Source organism: Drosophila grimshawi, unplaced genomic scaffold, assembly GCF_018153295.1.
Source record: "Drosophila grimshawi isolate 15287-2541.00 unplaced genomic scaffold, ASM1815329v1 contig_311, whole genome shotgun sequence".
Lineage (NCBI taxonomy): Eukaryota > Metazoa > Arthropoda > Insecta > Diptera > Drosophilidae > Drosophila > Drosophila grimshawi.
Window position 1 is genome coordinate 19,495,278 of NW_025063098.1, and position 24,464 is coordinate 19,519,741.

A 24,464-nucleotide genomic window follows, 5' to 3' on the forward strand; every position below is an offset into this window, starting at 1 on the left:
AGCGAAGATCAACGAGGTGCTCAATATAAGTGTTGTGATAGCCGCTGAGACATGAATAACATAAAGACAAACCAAAAGCATGTAAATAAAAAAAAAAAAACTTTTGCATACTCTTATTAAGTAAATACAACAGATAATTAATTTAAATCTCAGAGAAGTAAATGTTTTCTCAACGACTTTGAAGTAAACTTTAATTTAGGAATGATTAAATTGAGAAAACTAACAATAAGGTATTTATTTTTGTGTTCTTTTTCTTCTATGAATGCACATTTGTAATTGATTATATTTTGATTTTGTTTGTAAACATATATTTGGAATTTAATAAAATTGAATTCAGCATGAATTACATCCATCCTCAACTTGTGTGAATTTTAACATTATCATGACATTTGAATAACAGCTCAAAAACAAAACCCCTAATACAAATAGTTGAGCAGCTATGTAAGTTTTACGATTATCAAATACTAAAATCAACATTAAATTAATGGAAACTAAATGGAAATATCCTTGAGCACAGTGTCGCTTATGTTTTGCAAGTCATCAATGTCTGCACAATCGCTTAAATCGAGACAAAACTTGGGTGGAAGTGCATTCAATGGATTCACATCACTCTCCTTGCTGCTGCACAGCAGCTGCTTTGAATCCTGTTCGAGCATATGAGGAGAAACTGGATCAGTTAGCAAATGGGTAAAATTAGTGATTATTAAAAATGTATTTACATTTAGTGTTTGATCGTTGAGCTGTATGCGGGGTAAAATTATCTGCTCGGGCAAGGGACCGGCCACCAGTGCATCCAGCCGTCCCGACGGTGATGTGCTGAGATTCTGTACGTTAAGCGAAGAATCCAGCACTTTCATCATGGCAGCGCTCTTCTTGGCATAAAGCGAACTGTTTGTTGAATCATCGGCCGGAGGCAGTCGCTCGATGCGTGTGCGATCGTTACTGGTAAGCGGAGTGAACGGAGAGTACGTGCTAGCAGTGTTGGACTTGGGCGAGCTGACCAGCCCGACTGTCACTTCATCAAGGCTAAACGAGGATTGCATGTGCTTCCATTTACTACCCATGGCAGAGATATTTAGTTGCGTATTGGTCGTCGTATTCGAGCTTTTCGCAATGGTGCGCAGCAATTGCATGGGATCAACAATTTTAGACCGATTCATGGTGGTGTTTATCTTGCGCACAGAACGTGGTGGAGCGAGTGCGGGTCGAGGTGCTAAACGTTGGCAAATGGTTAGCTAAACTAAAGGGCAATCAAACCGAAACTATGCCGTCTCACCTAGCAAACTATTCTCAAATTGTTTGGCATTGAAGTCATCCTGGAGAGGTAGACGTACATGCACATTGCGTACGCCGCTGGCCATTTCCGGACGAATGGGCGGCGTCGAAACAAACTTCATGAACAGGGGATGGTCAACGGCACCAGTTGTTGTTCCTCGCGGCAATGTGTCCAGGGTGCGAAGAGGCGTGCTTGGCACCACCAATTGCGAACTGTGCTGCGTCTGTGACACATTCCCACCGATACTATTGCCGCTTGTGTTCCTCTTGGCACGTACGTTTAAATTCTTTTGCACCTCGCTCAATTGCTGGTGGATCTGCTCCAGCTCGCCACGCAATGTCTTCAGATCGGCGGTGACGAACTCATTGCACTCACTGTAGTGATTGTTGGCATCCAACTGCTCGGCAATTGTCTTACTAATGCTATTGAAACCGGAAAGCAGCGCGTTCATTCTACCGGCGTTCCCTTTAAGTAAAAAAAAGAAGAAAATTATTCGAGTTTTTGGGCCAAGGTTTATGTTAAGCTTGTAATAGTATGAATTGATGTGAAAACCGTGAGCAAAAAGATATTGCTTTGGAATATTCGTTTAGTATTGAACAATATATTTCAGCTAACCTGCTGTTAAATTGCATGCTTCGTTGCCAAAAAATTTTTGAATGTAAGCGATTGCTTCGTCGGCCGCCTCATTGTTTTGCTTGTGCTCGGCGCGCTTAGTTTGAAACTGATCCATGGCCTCCTTCTGGGCACAGAGTGGTGCCTCTAGCTTCGCAATCCTCGCGATGGGCAGTGTTATTTTCTGTTCGCAACTGTTGCGGTTATGTGCATCGAATTCCAGCAGAAATGAGTTGTCCTGGAGGAGCGACTCGCTTACACCTGTTAGTGCAGTCAACTCTGTAAACTTATGCCTGATCTTCTGGGCACAATCGCGTAGTTCAGACGCAATTTCCTCGGCCTCCTCAATATATGCTGAGGCATATTCCTTCATGAAGGCACAATGCTCCAACATCCATTGCGCACTACAATTCCGAATGTTAGTAGGATCCGTATCTGCTGTCAAGACGTGTTCGCGTTGCTTGATCAGCTCCTGGACAACGAAGCCGACAAGGTCCAAAAGGAACTTGATGAATTTCATACCACCCGGCATGACAACCAGATACGATTTGATGTTCGTCCAATGCAGATTATGTTTTTCGTTCAAATGCTTCAAGTAGTCAATAGTGCTGGATCGAAAATTCGCCTCCGATTTCTTGTCCGTAATGGGCCAGAAGAAGCGGCGTTTGAACTCAACGGGATCCACTATTCGAAAGAGATAGTGCATCATTTGAAAAAATGCTGGCTGATTGGGCTTGAGAAACATGTCCCACGAGAGCAGCTTGACCATTTCATCGTTCATGGGATACAACAGAGATAGGCCTTGCAGTTTCTTATACAGTTTCTCACTCTGCTCTTTTTCTTCAGCTTTCCAAGGCGCTATTATTGTACGGTCCATAACTTTAAGTCTATTTAATTATTGCATATGGCGATTCTGCCGCTCTCTGTTCAAGACGACAAGCATTCGAGTACATATGCAAGGTATCGATAGCCACCAACAGTTATTGTTTTTCTGGATTATGGATAAAATGCAGTATATTTTTAAAATATTACACGATTGGGGTCACACTGACATAGTATCGATGCTTCTATCGGTAGCTTTTATTTATTTGAAATGCTTACCAATTATTGTATGGTTTGTTTATGGTTGTAAATTTAATTTTCAACCACATATATGATATTTTAGGTATATATGCGATCTTAGCCATAATAATAACATGTCATATATAATTACAAATAATCGAAACTGACTAAGAATCACAATAGCTTGGACTATCGATAGTATCGGCATTCTTTTTGCAGCTCTACATGCAAATTCGGCGAAGAAAAAAAGAAAAAACGTATAAAAACCATAAAGTGCACATTAAGCAATCGAGTGATTAGTGGAAAGCATTCCACTTCATCAAAATGGATGCCGATATTGCGCTGAATCAAGCCACAGACAAGCGAATGGGCACTTCTCTGGATGACGGTCCACCCGGTGTGGATGGCAACGATGCGAGTGAAAAAAACGAGGAGACCGCCGTCGCCGCCGCAGCGTCCTGCAAAAGTAGCAAAACCAAATCGACATCACGTCGTCGCTCAACATCACGACGGCGTTCGAATTCACCGCCACCAATACGCCGGCGACGCTCACATTCGCGCTCACCAACGCCACCGCCGCCTCGAGGACGGGGTCGCTACGATTCTCCGGAATATGGCCGATATCCACCACGACGTCGCTTTGATCGCCGACGTTCACCGGATCGTGATCGCGATCGTCGGCGCTCACCGCCGCGTCGTGGCCGACGCGATCGCTACGGCAGATCCAGATCGCGTTCACGCAGTGGCGGCTCACCGCCCAGGCGTGGTGGCGGCGGACGTGGCGTAAGTCCATCGTCGTCTCGCTGGTCACCCAAGAAGAAGCCTGCCTCACCGCCCCTGCCAGCACAATCGACACACGCGGGCCAGCAACAGCTGCCGCATCCCGGCCAGACCACAGGCTACGGTGTCATGCCGGCGCCCATGTACGCCCAAGGACCGTATGGTGCACCCGATGTCTATGGTCATCAGTACAGCATGGCGCCGCCAAATTCATTCCCACCCCAGGGACCCCCACCCGGCTATGGCATGCAGGTGCCACAAGCAACGCAGGCGGCCGCCTTCAATACGGGCTACGGCGCATGGGGCGTAAATGGTAAATTAGATTCAAATACTTACTTTTCTCACCAAACATATTGGCATACGTGACGTAACAGAATCTTTGCTGTCTTATGCATTTTGATATGATTTGAAATAAGATTAGTAATAGATTAAAGCTATATAGATCCATAAGTTTTATTAACGATAATCATCACCAATGTTTTTACCAGGTTATCAATTTACTTTCATATATTATAAACAGGAAGTTAGTGGCAAAATTTCAGCATCGTTGCTCGCCTGACACTTGTCCATAAACGTGAGCCAAAGTTGTCAAAATGTCAATTGGCTTTTCTTTTCATTGAGAATAGTTTCGTTGACGAGCTTGTCAGATAAAGTTGTTTTAAATTTGGTTAGCTTGGATCGTATTGTGGAAATGCGCATAATCAGTTTAAGTGAAGCATAATACTCGGCCAATTAGCACAGCTATACTCATAGATCTAATTATTTTGTTGCAGAATATGGACAACAAGTGTGGCTGCCACAGCCGATGGCCAGTGTGCCGCCGCCAGTAGTAGCAGATTCACTGGTAACCCAGCAGCAGCAGCAACAGCAGGCAGTGGGACAACAGCAGCAGCAGCAACATCTGTCGCCGGCTATCATTGAGGATCAGGGAGCTGCGGCGCTTGAGAGCGCAGGTTTGCCGCCACAGGACGGTAAGTGTGGAAATGAATTTTGCCTTGGCTACTTACGACAATTCACATGCAAACCTCTCACATTATATTTTATTGTTGTCATGATTACGCGCTCCCTGTCGAAAAAAAAAACAAAATCAAAAACTTGTATGTAAAATTGAATTATGTCAATTGTAAATTACAAAATATGCGTTGAACACCACGATAACAACGAACTACTATTTAAAATACATTGTAAAGACATTCAGAATCTAGATATTAAATCGCAGCGAGAGCTTAAACTGACCCGGATCCGGTCGCGGACCCGGTCTTCTCAAATATTTAAATCGATTGTTTTTGCGTGTGTTTGTGTCTAAGAGGAAAAACTTCTCATCTTTGGGGGGAGAGAGCGGCACGGCACTACACACACAGTCAGCACAGTCACAGTTACGTCGGCACCGTCAACTAGCCCAACAAACGACGCACAACAAAAACAACAAACCAACGAGGACAGCAGAACAGAAAGCAGTCAGACCCGATAAGCTCCGATCCGATCTGTGCCAAACCGAACCGATCCGTTCCGGCAAACGCATCCGTTGGTCTCTTTTGCCCAACAGTGTGTGTGTAACAAAGCCGTGAAATGCACTCGAGACTGCATTTTGTAAATGAAATTTGAACTTTAAATCAGTTAACCACAAAATGTGTACTAATTCATTTCTCTCTTTCTACCCCCCAAAAACTGTCGTCATATATGCCAGCCGTCGCCCAGGAGGCAGAGAATCAGAAGGATGAGCTCAAAAAGCAACGCACCAACTATGTGAAAAAGGTGTCGCTTCTCAAGAGGGAAATGAAAGTGCTTAAGGAGCAACGTAACGATTTGACTGCGGGTGATGCACCACCATCGCCGACCACAAAGAATTTCATCGAGGAAAACGATCGTCTGCAGGTGTGTGTTGCATAACAAGTTATTAAATTAAATTAAATGATCCCAATGAAAGCTGAAATTTCGATGGCAATTGCAAATGATTTCTACGCCTAGTTATAATAATTATGCATTATAGTAATGATTATAATCGACCAGCATCGAACACAATTGCTAACTTCATTTCAACATTGAAAATTGCAGGTGCAAATCAAAAAGAAAGTGGATACCATTGAGAACGTTATAGATATGTTGAACGGGATCATTGGCGACGAGGATGCCGACGAGGAGCTTGACCTAACGCCAAAGGACCCGGAGCCAACTGTCAACAAAACAGTTCAACCAACTGTTGCTTCTGCTGCGGCTGCTACGTCGACGTCGACAACAAGCGATAGCTCAGAAAGCTCCGGTTCTAGCTCGTCCTCGAGCAGTTCATCGGAGTCATCAACGGATGATGAGGGCGATGAGGAGAATGGCACGGGTGATGGTAGTCCCACGAATCGTCTCAAGAATCGGGCCATGAAAACAATGAAAGCCAAACAGCGACAGACTGCAACAGCTGCTCCAACGAAACCATCTGTGCCCCCAGCTCAAAACTACAATTATGTGTTCTTCGATCCCGAGCAGCATTGGTGCGAGAGCTGTAGCGTCTTTCCAAAGACGGCACGTGACTATCTCAAGCATTTACATGGTGAGGAACACATGAACCGGGAGACAATGGAGACACCCTGGCATGTGGGCATCGATCATGATCCCTTCCCCACGCACGACAAGGCGCCCGTTAAGCGTGTCCCAGTTCGTGGACTACAATTCCTGGTGCCCGCCAGTGCTTGGTACTGCAAATTGTGCAGCGTTTGGATTGGGGATCTTCACTGTGCCTCAGCGCATCTGAAATCCCGATTGCATGCCAACAGATATGATGTAAGTGGCCAAAATATGAATATTTTCAAATTATGTTCAACATAAGATGTGTATTTCTATTTAAATGCAGTCGTTTCTGAAGAAGCAGCCCAACTACGACAGCGAGTGGCTGAGCAAAAGGGAACGGGCACAGCAGGAGCAAAAGGAGTGCGAGGAGGCCAAGCTCAAGAAGGCCAAGAAGGATGACGACAAGACCTCAAAGAAGCGCAAGAAGAAGAGGTCAGTTTGAAATCTACGATGGAAATGACAGCCGTGAACACTTCTGATAAATACAGTTGTGATCCTTATACACAATGCACGTATACTAAATGAATCTCTTTTGTTTTTCAACACATCAGCGAGAAGAAGAAAAAGAAGCGCAGCAAGCATAGCAAGAAAAATAAACGTGATTCGAACGCTGCTCATAGTACATCCTCATCGACGGACAGCTCGTCGTCGGACGAGGTGGCGGATGAGGTGCAGCAGCAACCAAAAAAGGCGCATGTCTCCACAACGGATGTCGCAGCCCCAATTGCGCCAATCAATGCCGCCTCGATACGCGTCACAATGCGTAAACAGGATACGCAAGTTGCGCCACCGCCGCCGCCGTTCATTAAGGATGCACTCGGCACGGTTGAGCGCGGCAAATGGACGCCGGCGGCGGGCAGCGATGTCAAAGAGAAGGAGGATCAAAAGAAACGCGACGATGTCATGATGCAGCAGTGGAACACAGTGCAACCAGTGATAAGCGACAGCGAGAAGAAGTTGCTCGAGCAGCTCAAAGGCAAGCTGAAGGGTAAATCGTCGCGATCAACGGATGATGGTAAGAATTCAACGGCAACCGCTGCTGATGATAAGTCACGACGTCCCACTTCCAAGCGACGCAGTCCCTCGCCACGGGATCGCGATCGTGATCGGGATCGTGATCGTCGTGACAGAGATCGTGATCGCGATCGTGGCCGTGATCGAGAACGGGAACGGGACCGGGATCGTGATCGGCGTCGTTCACGCACTCGCTCAAGGAGTCGCGCCCGCAGACGCAACTCACGCTCACCAATGCGCGCCGGTCGACGCAGTCGCTCCAGGGATGCCCGCTGGCGTCGCAGCCATTCGGAGGAGCGTGTTGAACGGCCGGTGATCAAGCATTCCGAGTTTCGCCCACGGGCAGCTGCCCGAACGCAAGCCGTCGGATGCCAAGCGGGACAAAAAGGAGACGGCCGCCCAGCTGAAGTCGTCCTCGAAGAGCAGCTCGAGCACCGCTACCGCGGCGGCCAATGCAGGCAAAAAGTTGCCCTTCATTGGCAAGATGCCTGTACTTAAAAAGCAGCCGCCTACGGCGCCGGCTCCTGCCTTAAATAGTGATGCCGGCGTATATACAAATGGCGGCACCATGGATGGTATATCGGTGGGTCCACCACCGCCGCCGCCATCCATGGGCATGGCGTCGTCTGCTGCAGTGCGTCAGACGGCGCCGACAGCGGCCCAAATCCAAATGGCCATGATGGAGGATGCCTTTGGGAATGCGCCACCTTTTCATCCCGACGCCGGCATGATGATGGACTATGATGAGCTAATGCCCGATCCCGTGCAGTTTGCCAATTTAATGACCCATTGTCCGCCCCCACCGCCACCCGGCGAGAGTACAAATGCCGATGGCAGCGAGTCCCACAACAATACCGATCAGTTGGATGGCGAGGATAATGGTGAAGACGATGTGCTGCCTCCAGGCATTGATGAGGCCGATTCGGATCTGGTGCCGCAGGCATTGGTTGCTGCGACCCCAACACGTGATGGTGAACTGCCCCAGGATCTGGCTGATGCGCTCAATATCATATTCCCAGCGAATCGACAAGGCGACGAGGCATCCAATGATGATGATGCTGCCAATCAAGTGGCGAACGTACCGCAAACAATAACCACAATTGTGGAAGATGGGCCGGTGCTGGACGAGCACAATCTACAGGATCTGGCCAATCAGGGCATACATTTGGTTTCAATCGAGGAGACCAGTTCCAGTTCAATGGCTGCCAATGAAGAGGCAACCAAATCTCTCGATTCCCCCATGCAAATCAGTGCAGATGAGGCATCCCAAGGTGCTGCCGCCTATCCGCCAATGGCAAACGGCAATGGCAATGACAATGGCAAAACCGAAACCGAAAACGCTTTTAGCCCCAAGCAGATGACGGCTCAAGACATACCCATGCCCTTTTCGCCAGTCGCAGCAGTCGCTTCCATTGAGGATATCAAATCAAATCAAAAAACCGATGAGCTCCTCAATGTGGCTGATATACCGCAACCGCCACTTTCGCCCACGAATAGTGAGAGGATGCGACGACAGGCGGAGCTCGATGAGTTGGGCATCGATAGCAGCGACATGGCGGCACAATGTATGTACTGAGCACCTGCATCCAAGAAACACACAAGCATTCACTCACTCACTCACACAGACCGACACAGAAACACTTACACTCATCCCATCCAACAATTCAATTATTGCAATTGGTGCATATTTATCCTAAATCTTGTGTATTTCCCTAGATGCGTTATAAGATTTGATTTAACTTGGCTACAGACTACAGACAGGGGGGCGTCCACTAGCTGGCGCAATCGGAGTCAATTACATGAAGCGCGAGCTGGCAGCAATGACGGCATCCAAATTGAATTCATTTTATTAGTTTTACTTTTATTCCTATGTATGATTGTGTGTATATGTGACGAGAATGTTATCAATAAATGCCACATATATATGTATGTAATATATGTATGATTAAATCAGAAGTTCTCACGTCTTTTCTCTTTATATTTACATAAATTATATTTAAACGTGAAATCACTGAGAAGCCAGCCTATATTTATACATAAAAACAAGCAGAAATGTTTGTATAATTTTTGTATTATTTTTTGTTTATATCAAATGGCACCTAAATCTGTTTTAATGTAAGTTAATAAAAAATAGTGATTAATTCTACGACACTGCACAACAACATTGATGAACATTGATATATATGTATATGTGATTTAATCCGTTAACAAAACCATTACAAGTGTATCTAAATTAGTTTTGATTTTTGTTCGTATGTATGTTTAAATGTAGGTACTCGATTTTCTATTTGCTATTAGTTACAGTTACAGAGTTAATAATAGTTTTACGCATTTAGGTATGTGTGTATGTACTTTGTTTTAGTAACAATTCGTAGAGTGGACTGGAGTTTTGTGCGGTCAAAGGGATTGGACAGAATCTCGAAAATACTCAATACGGGATATTCGATTTTGGCTTAGGGATACAAGTTTTAACAATCTTTTGGCTTAGGTGTGTTTGTTGTGTGTGTGTTTGTGGTTCCTATGCAAATGTCAATGAGTTATAAATAATTTTGAAACGAAATGTGTGCAGTCGCCGCTGCTGCCGATTGTTGCCCCGATTTGGATTTGGTGCCTGCTATAAATGAGTTACACGCAAACTGGCCGTCTTCTCTGTGGTTGAACATTTGTGGCCAGGCGCGTTAGTGGTTGCGGATGCGGATGCGGGAGCGGGGGCGCAGCCGGTTAGCTAGAACTATAAGTCCGTAATGGGTCCGCCGGCGACGCTGAGTTTGTTGGCCGCTGCTGCGCTCGCCGTTAAGTTATCCAAATTCCAATTTGATTGGCCGGCCACCACCTGGGCGCTTAGGTCTCTAACCAATTTTTCGAGTCTAAATTCATATTGCCGTACAACAACAAAAACCAGGAGAGCGTAGAAAGAGAAGAGCAGAAATGCAAACAAAAATACTATAAGTGATTTTGGTTGTGTTTAGTCACCGGATACGCTTAAAAAATGGAAATCGGAATGGTTTGGTTATCATTGGTGGCGCTGATCATTGAAAAGAAGTGTTTGTGCATGCATGCGAATTGAAATGGTGCAGATTAAAGTGGAGTGAAGTGGAGTTTAGTTAGCACAGCATATATACAACAAATACAACAGAAACGTATATATATATAAGAAACAACCATATAGAGCATAGACTACACCCACGCAATGATACGCTGATTGGCCTCCTTACGTGCGCTCGTCGCTTCGCTGAGCTCGCGCTTCAGCTGCGCATGCTCCTTTTTGCGGGGCAACAGGGGCGGTGGCGTTCCCACCTGCTCCCCAATCAATGCAAATTTTGGCGGACTTTGAATGGATTGTGGTTGCTGCTGTTGTTGTTGCAGCTGCTGCTGCTGTTGTTGTTGCTGTTGTGGTGCGGAAGTGGTTAGGCCATTGGTGCGTGATTCATTGCTGGAACTCGATAGCCGCTTATTGCTAGCTACGCTGAGAGTCAGCTCCTCATTCTCATCCTCGGCGTCAAGTTCCACCTCATCGTCCTCGTCCAGCAGCTGGGTGGCCTGCGCCGGCGCCTGGTGTACGGTGCCATAGTGCAGATTCAAGGAGTGCGCCCGACGTGCCCCACCCTTGGGAAAGGGAAACGGCGCCTTAACACCGCGTGCTCCACGCGCCCGATCATTCTCGTAGATAATGTCGTTAAACGCCTGCCGTTGATTGTACAAACTGGCCAGTGCCTGGCGCAGATATTTGTTCTCCGCCTCCAGATGGGACACCCGCTTGTTTGTATCCTTGCGCTCCACGCGCAACTGCATCACATGGGACTGCAAAAACGAACATGGTTATCGAGTTGGTCACTTAGATGATATTCAAAAGTGTACACTGGACTACCTTTAGCTCATCAATGTCGCGCAATATGCGCACATTTCCCTCGCTCATCGACCACTGGCGCTCCTCGACCATCGACTTGACGCTGTACGTATAACAAAGATGGTTTAGGTTAAGTTCTGCAAGAATATGAGATGCGAGTTGCACTCACCGATTGAGCAGCGCATCCTCGCGTACCCGTGCCGCTTCCTTCACCTCTCGTACAACATCCGTCATCATGCCGGGCGTGTAGGCGCCTAAAAGATAGCCAAGAGCATTGATTAATTGTCGATCTATTTGAAGCCATACTTCAAGTGTTTTGTTATACTTTGGCAACTGTTTATTATGTCTATGTAGATATAGATATAGATATATATACCTGAATGAAAGGTGGGCGCTGGACTGTGGGTGCCACCGAATCCGCCGCCGCCAAATACCAATGGTTGACTTTGTGTGCTTAATCCGCTCAAGCTATCTCTACGGTGCCGCATGCCCCCGCCTCCAGCCCAAAGCTGGCCACTGGGAGCGTGCTTCAAAGCTTCGATATCGACTGTGTGTGTGTGTGTGTGTGTATATATTTACGTGTGCAGTGTGTGTGTGTGTAAAAGATAGTAGGCGAAAAACAGATGAAAAGAAAATACACAACAAACAATAATAACAGATAGATAATAAATTACATAATCGAGAAGAGCGTGTAAAGTTTAAACAACAATAATTGCAAACAACGAGAGCCAAAAGAGAGTCGTAGGAAGGTATTCAATATTACACAATACAGAATTTGATTTACAATATTACATAAGGATTTTGATATACGTTCATATATATACATATATACAGATATCAGATATAGATGTGTATATATGTTTGCCTCACACGCACCTTTCGTCTCATGCAAGTTGCGACAGATCTTGGAGTTCGTTTCGTGCAATATGTTTATCTGTTCCATTAGGGCGGCAAAGAACTTGTTCTGCTGCTCCAATTCGCTGCTGCTGCCATTTGCTGTAGTTGTTGCTCCACCATTGGCATTGCCATTGCGACACTCCGGCGTATTCTGGCCACTCAGCTTGGAATCATTATCGGAGGGATTCAGCAGACAGGGATCGCTAAAGCGAAAGCTGCAAAGAAAACGTCATCAATTTAGTAATGTTTTTCATGGTAATTCATTTGGTTTACCCTCGACTCATGTTTGGATTGCTGCCGCTGCCATCGTGAACATCTGTGGAGTTCTGATCGTTCTCGGGACTGGCGCCAAAGCCGCCCAGCATATTGACCAGCGGCGGCAGACTGGCAAAATCCTGTGCCCCATCGCCGTGCAGCGCTGGCAGTCCAAAGCCCAAACCATAGCCACCATTGTGGGGCTGGGGCGGAAACAGCATCGGATAGCGATAACTCAGCGGCTGTGAGTGCTGTGCAATTACAATGACAATAACAATAACAATAACAAACAACAATTAGCCATCGATCGTTAACAGTTAACAGTTTCTGGCTCAAATGGCAATCACTCACGCGTTGTATGCCCAAACTAAAGGGCGTGGCAGCGCCCATGCCATACGGCTGCGAATGCGAACGCATGAGAAATTGTTGTTGCTGCTGCTGCTGTTGTTGCTGCTGTTGTTGCTGTAGTTGTTGCTGCTGTTGTTGCTGCTGTTGTTGCTGCTGTTGTTGCTGCTGTTGTTGCTGCTGTTGTTGCTGTTGTTGCTGCTGTTGTTGTTGCTGTGCTGCTGCTGCTGCCTGCGTTACAAATAACGTTTTGTTTGCCGCTGTTGTTGTTGGATTAAAGTCAAGGAATTCGGATGAAGATGAGAGTTGCGCATTTGTTGCATCCCTCAGGCAGTTCTCCAGCCAGGCATCTAGATGATCCTTGGAATACTGATCACGCACACTGCCATTGCTGCTGCTGCTTTTGTTTTTATTGTTGCTGCCCAGTTGTGCAGCTGTTGCTGTTGCTGTTGTTGTCGATGTTGTTGCTGCTGCTGCTGTTGTTGCTGTTGCTGCAACGTTGCTGCGCGATTTCAGTTTCTTGCGTTTGCTGACATCAGCAGCTGAAAAACAAAAATGAAATCATTTCGATTATTTTTTACTTGGGCGTAATTCAATTAAAACTAAACTGAGCTTCTTTGTGACCCGTTTGAATTGTCCAACAAAACGATAAAACACAAAACAATAGTCAATCATCGACTGCAGTTGCGCATTGCGAAAACACAAATGACTCAACGCCAAATTGTTAGCTAGCCAGGCTTAAAGCACGCTCTCTCTCTCTCTCTCTCTCGCTCTCTCGCGCTTTGGGTTATTTTGAGCCCACAAAAATGTCGCGAACCGCAAACTCAAAACGAGTTTCGAAAAGCTCTCGCAATTCATATTCGCCTTTATCTGTTTGTATACCCTTCCAGTTGAGGTCTATCGCTGTATTCACAGTTTGTTTAGGTTCATACGTTTAGAGTAGATTGGGTTCGACTTGGCAAAGCTAACTGTTCTTTTGCCTGTTTTTGTTTATTTCGTTTTCGGTTTTGTTTTGGTTTCAGCTAACCAAATATTTGAATTTGAGCGTGGTAACATTTTCTCTTTGGGGTCTTTTGTCAGCAGCGTCATTTAGTGCGTTACAGTTTTCAATCGCAAACCGGTAATTTTATGCGCCAACATGTGGCCCCCATCCCCCATCCACTCTAAATTGCAATCCAATGCATAATTGAATAGCGAAAAGTCGCGACTTCAACTGGAATCCATATGCTATTCCACATTCCACACTCCACATTCCACACTCCACATTCCAGGCACATGCGCAAGCCACTTCTACTGATGACTCCCCCCCCCCTCCCCTTCCCCTTTCCCACTCGCCATCGCCAGAGGGTTAAGCACAGTGCGTTTAAATGTAGCAAAAGAGCTGAATTCTTTGCTGTTGTTGTTCTTTTCTTTGTGATCATGGCAAGGGCAAGGGCAGCAAGGGGCGTGTGCAGGGGGGAGGGGGGTGGAGGAGTGTGGCCATGAGGGTACTATAAATAGCATGCGAACGAACTATTAAAGCGGATGTGGTGCAAAAACAAGGAGCAGCCAGGAGGAATTAAGTACATAAATGGTATGTGATGGGAATGGGTAATAATATTGGTGGTGGCTTACAAACTCAGCTCTAATCAGCCACATTGAAAACGATACTTTCCAAGAAGCGGACACACACACACACACACATACATATATTTATATATATATATATATATATGTATATGCATCTTAAGTGCAGCCTTAATTTGGAATTTTTATAGCTATTCCGCACACTCAAGTCGCATACTTTAAAAATTCGTTTCAGTTACTCAATTCCGACACAGGAAATTGAAAACTGTCAGTAAAAATCTAGAATTTCATTTCAAATATTTATAAATGTAGTTTTAGGTATATATATATATACAAATGAGGGAAACGAAAAACTAAAAAATAGTTTTATATGTTCATCAGACGCTGATCTCTTTTTTTTATATTTTTTTTTTATAATGTTCGAGTTCTGGAACCAAAATTGTATTTCCTGCCTCGACTTGTTTCGAATTACACAAAATTAGATTTAGATTAAGTTGAGCTTATGAGAAATGCAAATGTATATTTGTGAATAGTTAATTTAAATAATAAGATAATTTAAATGTATATTTTTATTGGCTCCATATCAAGAATTTTCCATTTTTTATGTATAATCCAGAAGCCACTATAACTAAATATAAATCTGAACGAGTATCTCAACCAGTTTCTTTTGCTACCAGAATATAGCATTGAATATTGATTGTATGAAGAATTAATGTTATTTTGCAGCTAATTATTTGAAAGTGATATATAAAAGTTTTTCATTACAGTTGATTGCAGGCATTGACTCAATTTGAGACTTCCGCCCGTGAACATCATCATTACTGGTTGGTAACACAAAATAAAGCCTAAGCCCACTTCCACTTCCACACCCTCCCTGCCGGAACCCATAGGCCATGCTTAATTAGCCATCATTTAGTACATTGTTCCAAATTGGAATCGCAGTCGAATCGCATTCGAATCGCTTACCCAGTTTCAATGTCAGATCGCGTGTATAGATTTCATAACAGTCCCACAACCCAAAAATTAAATCAATCACTGACCGTGAACTTAGCCCACAAGCTAGATACACAAATAAATAGACAAGTTGGGGATCTGAGGAGTCGCCAGCTGGCACGCCATGCAACCAACTGATGCAGTTCGTTCCAAATTGCAACAGAAAGAGCAGTTGCTCCAAGGGGAGAGTGACTTAATCACACCAATTAGCGACAAGGGCTAAAACAATTCATCGGACACAATTTTGTTTAGTTTTTTGTTTTTTGTTTTTTTTTTTTATGTTGCGCAACGCAATTTGCAATCATTAAAAGACTTGGGAAATACACTGGCAACTGGGGAGAAAATGAAAAGATGCCAATCGGCAATGTTGAGGAAATTGAAAAAGAGAAAACAATCAAGCAGCGAAGCAAAGTAACTGAAAACTGAAAATCAAAATACAAAAGTGCAAAATATGCAAATTGGTCTGCCAAAGATAGCAGCAGATATCCCAAAAGGGCATGGGAAATCTTTTATGTAAATCTATTAGAGAGGCGGTCACCAGCAGCCGACTCTGCCACAAATGTATGTGTGAAATTAAACATTGTGTGGCAATGGGAAACCAAGAGCGACTTGAAATTGAAATTAATTAAGTGAGCCATAAATCAAAAGAGCTGAAGTTTTTATGCGCTCAGCCCATAAAAAGATGAACTTGGGCAAGCCCAGTTGGGCTGGCATCGAGGAAAGTCATCTCCAAATAGCCCCAAACACAGTTATCTGCGAGATAATAATATAATATAATACTCGCGAAAAGATACGAAATGACAGATTGTAAGAGAAGTTATTTTGTCAGCTATATTCCTATATATAAACATATAATCCTGCAGGTAACAAGTCAGAAGGATCTAGTCAATAGAGTTCGACAAGTAGAACAGAATTTTGCACAACTTTATTAACATTTTGAATGAATTCAATGTGTTTATACAAAAAAAAACTGGTTAATATTTAAGTAGTGAATCAGTTTCATTAAATTGTACTACCGGAAATCGTATTGCGTCCACTCAACATTTATTTATTATGTGTAAAACCCTCTTACAAAAGATAAGCCCATTTCTTATTTATAAATACGTAAAGTATTTAGAAAATGTGCAGCTGTAAGGACTGCATTCAATTTCTGTTTCATTGATTGTATAAGTAATTGATGCCTAACAATAAATGACGAGCCCCAAGAATGACTACACCCATGTAAGACTAATTTAAGAACTTATTAATGAGTTATTACTCGGAATGCAATAACTCACTTGCGCTATTTTTAAAGAGCTCCTCTTACAAACATCCCCAACTAAATTTATATAGGTCTATATATATATATATATCGTTGTACTTGTGTTTGTGTTTATAACCAATTATTATGTTAACTCATTGACAAATGACTTAAGCAGCTGCCAGCTTTGTCGTGTTTGTTTGCCATATAGCGGAAATTGCGTGTGGCATTTTGTCAATGGCGCAGAAAAACTCCAACATTGTCTAAGCGATGCATTAATCTTGTTTCTTCCGGAAGCTAAACCACATCGCGTGTGTGGCTCCTATCCCAGACACAAGAAGTGTGGTGCAAAAATTAACAGCATTTAGCTAAAGTCTTTGTGGCCATTTCTTGGCCTCAACCCACTCGAGCGCATCCACAGAGCACAAAAAAATCGAGTAAGTTTCTCATCTCAAAAAGCATAACTCTGATTTGAGTGTTTAGTAAGAAGTTATAGTTATATAGGAGGAATAACAAACTAATCACACTCAAACTAATCTAAGCCACCCAGTAATAATAATAATAAAATTTAAATTACTTAAATGAATAGCAACTTAATATTTGTGAACTGAACAAAATGTGTAAATATCATTAAAGAAATGTTGTTGATTCTAACTTATGAAAAGTTAATTGTATTTTTAAGATTTTTTGTTATTCTTATTGCAATATACGAACTCAACTAAAGTTTAACTTATTTTTCTCTGTGCATACCTCTTTGTGTGCTTGCCACGCCCACGCCGCTTGGATTCTTGGACACTGGATTGAGTTTGCCCAGAGCCGGACTCGCTGTGCCGTTGCTCGAGTTCAGATTGGAACTGGTTGCAGTTGTCGTCATTGTGGTCATGGCGTTGGTTTCCAAGCTGCCGTTGCCAGTTCCATTTGTGTTGATCTCCACCTGCATTGTGGTTGTCATTTCTATGCAAAATCAGTCGCTCGTCTGCAAACAACAAAAGTGTAAAGAATAGTTTTGTTTTTTTTTTTTTATTATTATTGTTGTGTGTATTTAACAAAAGTGATTCTTCTGTCTTTTAACGGCGTCTGGTTCGTCTTGACTTCAAGACTTGCCTGTCTTGCTGTCTGCTTGCCTGTCTGTTTCTTTGCAACACGTTGGCGTTCGACCGTGAAAAACTTGCCAAACAGAAGAGGTAGAAGTTCAACGCTCGAGTCGAGAGTTGCTCGACTAGCGAATATCCCTTAAGTGTCTGGCACAATTAATTTCTCAACATTTATCTAATGAAAATACCTCACTATTTAATTTTGTTACGAAGTATACATTTATCTACCATAAATAATACAACAATTGAGGCTAAAGAGTAAACAAATATTTCAATGAAGTTGCTGTTGATTTGAAATTATTATTATCTTTTATTATTAAGAGGCGAATACAAAATAACAAATTAGTTAATAAACCAATTTAAACTTTGTCACATTTTAGTAATGTTTACAGGGTATCACAGAGTGTGGTAACTAAGTAACTGCAGTTGGTGGTTAAGAATGAAGAAATAAGACTGATACAAAAATGCCGAAACTGATGGCAAGAAAACTCAGGCCGCCTTCGTATGCCAGAGCCGGAAAACACCTGTCTATTTTGTATAGCTTGCAACGTGGCTGTTGTTGCCAGTTGTTGTTGTTGCTAGTTGATTGTGTAGCCGTGGCATTGCACAAACATTTTATTGATGAAAAGTAAACAAGCATTTTATCGAAATGCAAACCGTGGCGAGCAAACACAGACACACACACACACGCATGCTGAGAAATGCTTGTTGTAACTAGGAGACAGACAGATAGCGGACAATGGCTTTGAACAGTTGCTCGAATGGGTGGCAGCAACGCCTAAACTCAAGTGCTTCGAGGTGCAGGTAGGAGAGGAGGGGCACAACACACAGGTTGTGATCTTAAGATAATGAAGTAGGTACTTGTATGCAATTTGCATTTGGCGGGTTTCAGCGGCAGCTGTTGGCAACCATTTTAGCCATTTGTCCGCCAGCTCCGTTCATAATAGATCAAGATAGTGTTAACAATTTTAAAGCAACTTGGTTGCAATTGCATTAGGCCACATTTGAGGAATATTTAATTGGCTGCATTTTGAATATGCAAAGTTAGCTAATAATATGGGAAACAACTTGAAGATCTTATAAAAAAAACATATTCACTATGATAAAAATATTAATTATGATAAGAATGTTGCCAATATAGTTTCAAGTAAGTGAAATATTATAATATAATATTCCCTATTAGGATACTCATAATATGATATGTTATTATGATACTTGAAATGCAAATTCTTTTCTAGAGATGATTATAATTATAGATAATTATAATTTTTGAAAATAATTAATTTATACAAATGTATTTATGATTTACTTACAACAATTTTATTAATGTTTAGAGGCGGAACATAAAAAACGATTATTCCTTTTAGTGGAACATAAAAAATGATTATTCTTTCTATGTTCCGCTGTTAAGCATCGAGTTGTAACGAAATCATAAATATATTTGTATATTTAGATTCTAGATCAGACATGGAAAGCCCTCGAGACTGGGATGCTGATAACATTAGAAAATGAGCCGACCAACTTATGTATATATATATATATATATATATATATATATATATATATGTATATATGGTGACTGTATCATTAGTCTAATGGTTTAACTGCATCGTTTTTACTGTGTTTTAATGTCTGAGAAAGTTGTTGGTAACAAAATAACATTTGCATGCCATTAAGAGCAGCTAGACACACACACTGACACACACACACACACACACACACACACTGACGCACACACACATGCATAATTTGAATATGCTTGGCTTGTTTTAATGTAGCAGCTTCTCCTCATTTATGACAGCATAATTGCCAGCCCGTTAGCTCTAAAGAAATTAACATGCACACATCTCTGCACACGTATGTATACACGTATATATGTATGTATGCGTGTGTGTGTGTGTGTGTATGCATGTTGTGTACATTTATGCACTGCCAGCTGGAGTTCTGTAACAGAGAATTAACAGAGCGCTGCTACGCTTTAACGCTTCGCTAGCGTCAATTATGCGGCAAACAGAGTGCAAGCCACATTTGTAACTGCTGCTGCTGCTGCTACTGCTCCTGCATACATATGCATGTGTGTGTGTACATGTGTGCACATACTTTTTGTCTATCATTGTCAAAAAAAAACAAGTGCCAAAAACTAGTCTGGCCTTAAGCATAATTCACAAAGTGCCAAACTAGGCGCAACGAAAGTCGAGCGACGCTTTGCATTCGCCACGCTCGTTAAAGAAACAGCAAAAGATAAAGATAAAGATAATGCAAAGATACTGGAAATACAAAGCTGCACACAGACAAAGAGTGGAATGTGTATGTATGTGTGTGTGTGTGTGTGGGTGCCAATGCCAAAAATCTATGCAAGACAGAAAACGAACTAAAAAAACAGGCTACTCAGAAAGAGAAAGAGAGAGAGAGCGGGATAGATAGAGAAAGAGAGGGAGAGAGTTGTGAGATGAAAAAACGGCAATGGCACGTTTACCTATTAAGTACAACAAGTATCTACAACTATTATATCTACAGTGGTGGCCACATCATTAGGGACATCCATTAAAAATGGCAAAAGAGAGCGTAATTAAATAATCGACTAAATGGTAAACATTAACTTGGATCTGTTTACAAAGTGTAGTTAAGCTATTATAAGATATTTATAATACATCAACATATTAACCGATAAGATAAATCGATAAAATACTAAACATTGATAATATATATTTAATGCATAATTTCGAAATAATCAAATTTAAATTTCGCTAATCAGCCGAAATTTAACCGGCTGAAGAAAGTCCATCAATCATTTTCATTAAAAAAAATACAAAACGGCCAAAATTCAAATGAATACATTTTATTTGGAAAACTTGCAATATATCATCCTCAGTATAGCATCAAAAATCCGTCTATCTGTCTATCTGAATGCATCGATCTCAAAGACTATAATAGGCGCAGACCAAGTTTACTTTGTTTTATCGATAACTCTCATTTCTCGAAAACCGATACAAATCGATTACTAATAACAATGAAAACCATCATTTTCAAGATATATCTTTCTACAGTGACTTAATATTGTATATACGAAGTTCTTTGATTTTATAGGCTGCACCTAATTATATGTCCACCACTGTTAGTACATATGTACAGACAAATGTACTGGATCTGTACAAGCGCTAACAACAAGCGAAAAAGTTGACTTTGCTGTGAATAAAGTGGTTGGTGGTGTTGCTGTTGCCATTTTATATAAGCGTGTCGGCAAAAGGCCTTGCCACTTTATAATCAAGTTGAAAGTGAATTAAGTTTTTGCTTTTCTTTGGTGCTGCGCCAGCGAAAGGCAACAACAACAACAGCAACACCAACGAAAACATGCTACAACAACACACACTCATCAACACAACAACATTGGCAAGCACGGCGATTAATTAAATTATCGATAGCGTAAAAATGTTAAATACCCATTAAAAGATAAACACAAATAACCTTTTACATATACATATACATGGCAAGTACGTTTAGGATTTAAAAATAAAATGAACAAAGTTCGAATACATTGAAGCGAAAAGCAATACATCATCATCAAGAAACTATTATTATAATCAGCAATAACATTTTCTTTTTTTTTTCAACTGTATGTCAAAAAAGGTGATGGCATTTAACATTAACATATGTTTGCCGAATGAACGTGATTAACAGTTTGTGTTAAGAATTATTTACTGACCTTAGGTGTTAAAATTAACATGAATATACGGAAAATGTACAGTAATATGTAAAATAAGAGAAACTATTATTTTTTTTTTGTATTCATCTATATTTCAAATTCCAACAAGGGAGAATGGGGCAGAGAAGGCCTTTAACAGAACCAGAACCTTTGTTGTGATATAGCAAGACACACGACACGACTGCAACTTAGGAACAAAGAAGACAGAGGCGACAACGGAGCTGGGCAGAGGCACCAGGCTTCCGTGAACCCAAATGTTTTCTGAGAGGCAATAATCATAAGCGATTTAAACAGGTAATTACCATGGGAAAGAATAAGCTTAGGATACTCACAGGTCTATTGACAGGACATTGTAGACTAAGAAGTCACCTATCTAAGCTGGGTATTTTTAGTAGCGAACTATGACGGTTTTTTTTTAAATCGAGGAAGAATCCCCACACATTGATATAGTATCTTAGATATGAGCTTATGAGCTCTAACGACATAGAATCCCTCAACCCAAAAAAGATGCTTGTATTCGTACAAGAACTTGGGTTGATGGAAGAGCTATAGACTCAGAAGGGGGCGCAACAGATCAACAAAACAGGTTGCAGTGCATATATATCTCGACAATATAATAATAATAATAATCAAAATAGGTTTACTTTTGACAGACTTATGGCAATAGAAAATAGTTGATTTATTAATCAATTATTGATTATTTAAGTTATTGTTAAATATTTAAATATTTACATACACATACAAATTATATATACTATTAAAAAAATAGCAAATAATAATTAGAAAAATATATAAAAATGTTTCGACTACTTTTAAGCATTTTAGCATAAGCGTAGAATGATGTGATGCAAGTCTATAATTACTGTTGTTTTTTAGCCTCTGCTGTGCTCAGCTAATCTAATCTTGCAATCGCAATTAACGGACTAATAAATTAAGGCACTAAGGGACAGTTCCGAGGTGCTATCTATGACTCCACATCCAAATTAGCAACAATGACAATAAAGCGCAACAACAAAAACAACAACAATAAAAGAAGCGCTTTGAAGCTTGAAGTTTTTATTTAGTTTTGCAGTGTTTTTGTTAGTTCTCGAGTTGGCCCTGATTAGCTAGCTGGCCACAAGGTGAGAGCCGAACCGTCAAAAGCAACAGCAACAGTGGAAAAAAAAACACATTCATTGCTAGCAAATACTTATTTTGGTGTTTTTGCTTTTTTCGTTTCGCTCAAGTTCTGGGCTATTGACACTGTGCCAAGAAAAAAGCGCATGTCGCCAAGGAAAAGCTGGCGAAGATGAAAATCTCTGGTGGGAAAGAAAAATCAAATGTCGACTAGATAATGAAGTTTGAACGTGCAAAAAATGTTTGTAAATAAAAAAAACAAACATAAAAGAACCGGTTTTATCTAATGGTCCACAATGGCAAGGCAAAAATCTCTCTTGTGTGTCAGTGTTGACAGAATTTAAGAGTCAAACAAGCAAGAAAATGCGGAGAGAAACAGCCTCAACAGCGATGACAAATAACAACACACAAAAAAAAAAGTAGTTCCGATTAAAATATACATTTTATTTTTCACACAGCACGGTTTTTATTATAGCCCAAATGCTTTTAAGAAATTAAAACGCCAAAATGGCAACACTGATGGCAATTCGATTGACCTTTCACATAAATAAAAAAAAAACAAAAACAAATATTAATGACACCAATAAAAACGAAGCAAAAGTGAAGTGAACAGCCAAAGTTGATACCACTAACAACAAATCACCGGACGCGATCAATGGTTAAATATATGTATGTGTGTACATAGAAGAGACACAAATACGAGCAGAAAGAAAAACACACACACAGAGTCGCAATCGTTTGGTTTGTTGACCCAAGCGTAGAGCATTCAATAAATTGAAGAAAATGAATGAACGGAGAAACAAAGGCAGAGACGGGATGGGAAAAATCGTAAGAGCAGCAATGACCAAGCAAAAGCGCGCAAGGAGTAGTTAAACACAAATACACACGCACGCAAAGGCACGGAGACAAACACTCGCACTCACAAAGGCACCCAGCCAGACACACATGGGAGAATAGAGAACAGAGACAACTATCGGCTTTGTTCGTTTCTCCTCCCCCACCCCCCATCACAACAACAACAACAATAACAATACGAAGACGCGACAAACATAAAATGAAAAGTGACGTCGTCGTTGTCAACGTTGTCGCTGGCGTAGGCGTCTCTGCCTCTATCACTGCCGCTGCCTCTGCTACTGTCTGCTGCAGCTGTGCCGCTGGAATAGAAATGGGCTTTTGTTTTTATGCTGGCACTTTGACTCACATTCCAAACAAATTTCTCAAGGTTTCGGCACACATACAATCAAATATTTATTGCTAATTATTTAAATTACCTACGCGTTGCAATTGGAGCAGCTGTTATTAAACCCGGTCCCGCTTCAGGTATTTTATATGAGCACTCTTTATTAAAGAAATGCTAATTTGCAGCACTTAATAACTGACATACAAATATATATATATAAATATGTATAAAACTATCTGCTTCTTCGCTTGACCATATTCAATTTTGCACACCAACACACACACACAGGCGCTCACGTCAAGCGTCAACTTAAAATTCTTCGCACACGATTTTTTTATTGAATTTTTTCAATGGATTTTGCGGTAGTTTTTTTTGTTGTTGTTGCTGCTGCGACCGACCAACTTTCAAGTAGTTTTCATTCGCAATTAGTTAAGGCAACAAACACCCGCAATGCGTACCCAGCATATATGCGCAACAAAAAGCACGAAGCGTCCGCTCTCGACATGTGTTGCTCGACAACAGCAGTGAAACGACGAAATGAAACACCAACTAAACGAAAACACCAACTGAATGCCGACAGATAAACTAAACGAAACTTGACGAACGACAGTGTTGGAAAGCGATCAGCGTTGCACATTGCGGCGACGTTAGAATTTAAATCTGAATATGAATTTAAATGTAATTCTAAAATCGTAAAATTTCTGTTATTGATGCCTTACTTCAAATATAATTCACTTATTTTTGTACAAAGAAAAGCCAGTTAGAATTTATCTTCAAATACGTTGTATATATTTTATGCTCGCATTGCATGTGAAAATCGTTTGCTTCATTTTTTTTGTATGTTGTTTGTTTGTTTGTTGTAGACAATATAAATGTACAATAGCACACACAAACATATTGTGCTTAAAATAAATAAACATACGAA

At 41.6% G+C, this 24,464-nt stretch overlaps 3 protein-coding genes across 7 annotated transcripts; 1 reads left to right on the forward strand and 2 right to left on the reverse strand.

Moving 5' to 3' along the window:
- Positions 1-158: 158 nt before the first annotated feature.
- LOC6567419 (augmin complex subunit dgt6) lies at positions 159-2,838 on the reverse strand. The gene is made up of 4 exons (XM_001993677.2): positions 1,892-2,838; positions 1,277-1,741; positions 720-1,213; positions 159-644 (listed from the first exon to the last, which is right to left on the reverse strand). The coding sequence occupies exons 1-4, from the start codon at positions 2,763-2,765 to the stop codon at positions 492-494; spliced, it is 1,986 nt and encodes a 661-aa protein (XP_001993713.1). The 5' UTR covers positions 2,766-2,838; the 3' UTR covers positions 159-491.
- A 369-nt stretch (positions 2,839-3,207) lies between these two features.
- LOC6567418 (zinc finger matrin-type protein CG9776) lies at positions 3,208-9,259 on the forward strand. The gene is given in 8 exon segments (XM_032740194.2): positions 3,208-4,043; positions 4,504-4,701; positions 5,418-5,605; positions 5,786-6,502; positions 6,573-6,721; positions 6,841-7,648; positions 7,650-8,868; positions 9,020-9,259. Coding segments are annotated over 8 exon segments (4,059 nt in total). The 5' UTR covers positions 3,208-3,274; the 3' UTR covers positions 9,031-9,259.
- Positions 4,159-24,054, reverse strand: LOC6567417 (probable serine/threonine-protein kinase DDB_G0267686). Of its 5 annotated transcripts, none has more exons than XM_032740199.2 (10): positions 23,635-24,053; positions 17,197-17,422; positions 12,654-13,189; positions 12,321-12,553; positions 12,027-12,262; positions 11,527-11,697; positions 11,320-11,404; positions 11,172-11,253; positions 10,491-11,104; positions 4,159-4,796 (listed from the first exon to the last, which is right to left on the reverse strand). In XM_032740199.2, the coding sequence occupies exons 2-10, from the start codon at positions 17,396-17,398 to the stop codon at positions 4,730-4,732; spliced, it is 2,226 nt and encodes a 741-aa protein (XP_032596090.1). In that variant the 5' UTR covers positions 17,399-17,422; positions 23,635-24,053; the 3' UTR covers positions 4,159-4,729. The 5 variants fall into 5 exon arrangements, with proteins under 5 accessions (XP_032596090.1, XP_032596088.1, XP_032596087.1 ...); XM_032740197.1 differs by lacking the exon at positions 4,159-4,796 and adding an exon at positions 9,276-10,170 and having other exon boundaries at positions 23,998-24,054; XM_032740196.2 differs by lacking the exon at positions 4,159-4,796 and adding an exon at positions 9,276-10,170.
- Positions 24,055-24,464: the final 410 nt, after the last annotated feature.

Bases quoted from the DNA above. Each gene is read 5' to 3' on its own strand.
- LOC6567419 (XM_001993677.2), bottom strand. From the start codon at position 2,765: ATGGACCGTACAATAATAGCGCCTTGGAAAGCTGAAGAAAAAGAGCAG. The intron at 1,742-1,891 runs GTTAGCTGAAAT...TTTTACTTAAAG, and splicing joins AGCATGCAATTTAACAGCAG to GGAACGCCGGTAGAATGAAC. The intron at 1,214-1,276 runs GTGAGACGGCAT...GCCAACGTTTAG, and splicing joins ATTTGAGAATAGTTTGCTAG to CACCTCGACCCGCACTCGCT.
- LOC6567417 (XM_032740197.1), bottom strand. From the start codon at position 17,398: ATGACAACCACAATGCAGGTGGAGATCAACACAAATGGAACTGGCAAC. The intron at 13,190-17,196 runs GTATGCACAGAG...TTTGTTTTTCAG, and splicing joins CGTGGCAAGCACACAAAGAG to CTGCTGATGTCAGCAAACGC. The intron at 10,171-10,490 runs GTGGGTGTAGTC...ATATGAATTTAG, and splicing joins GCCAATCAGCGTATCATTGC to ACTCGAAAAATTGGTTAGAG.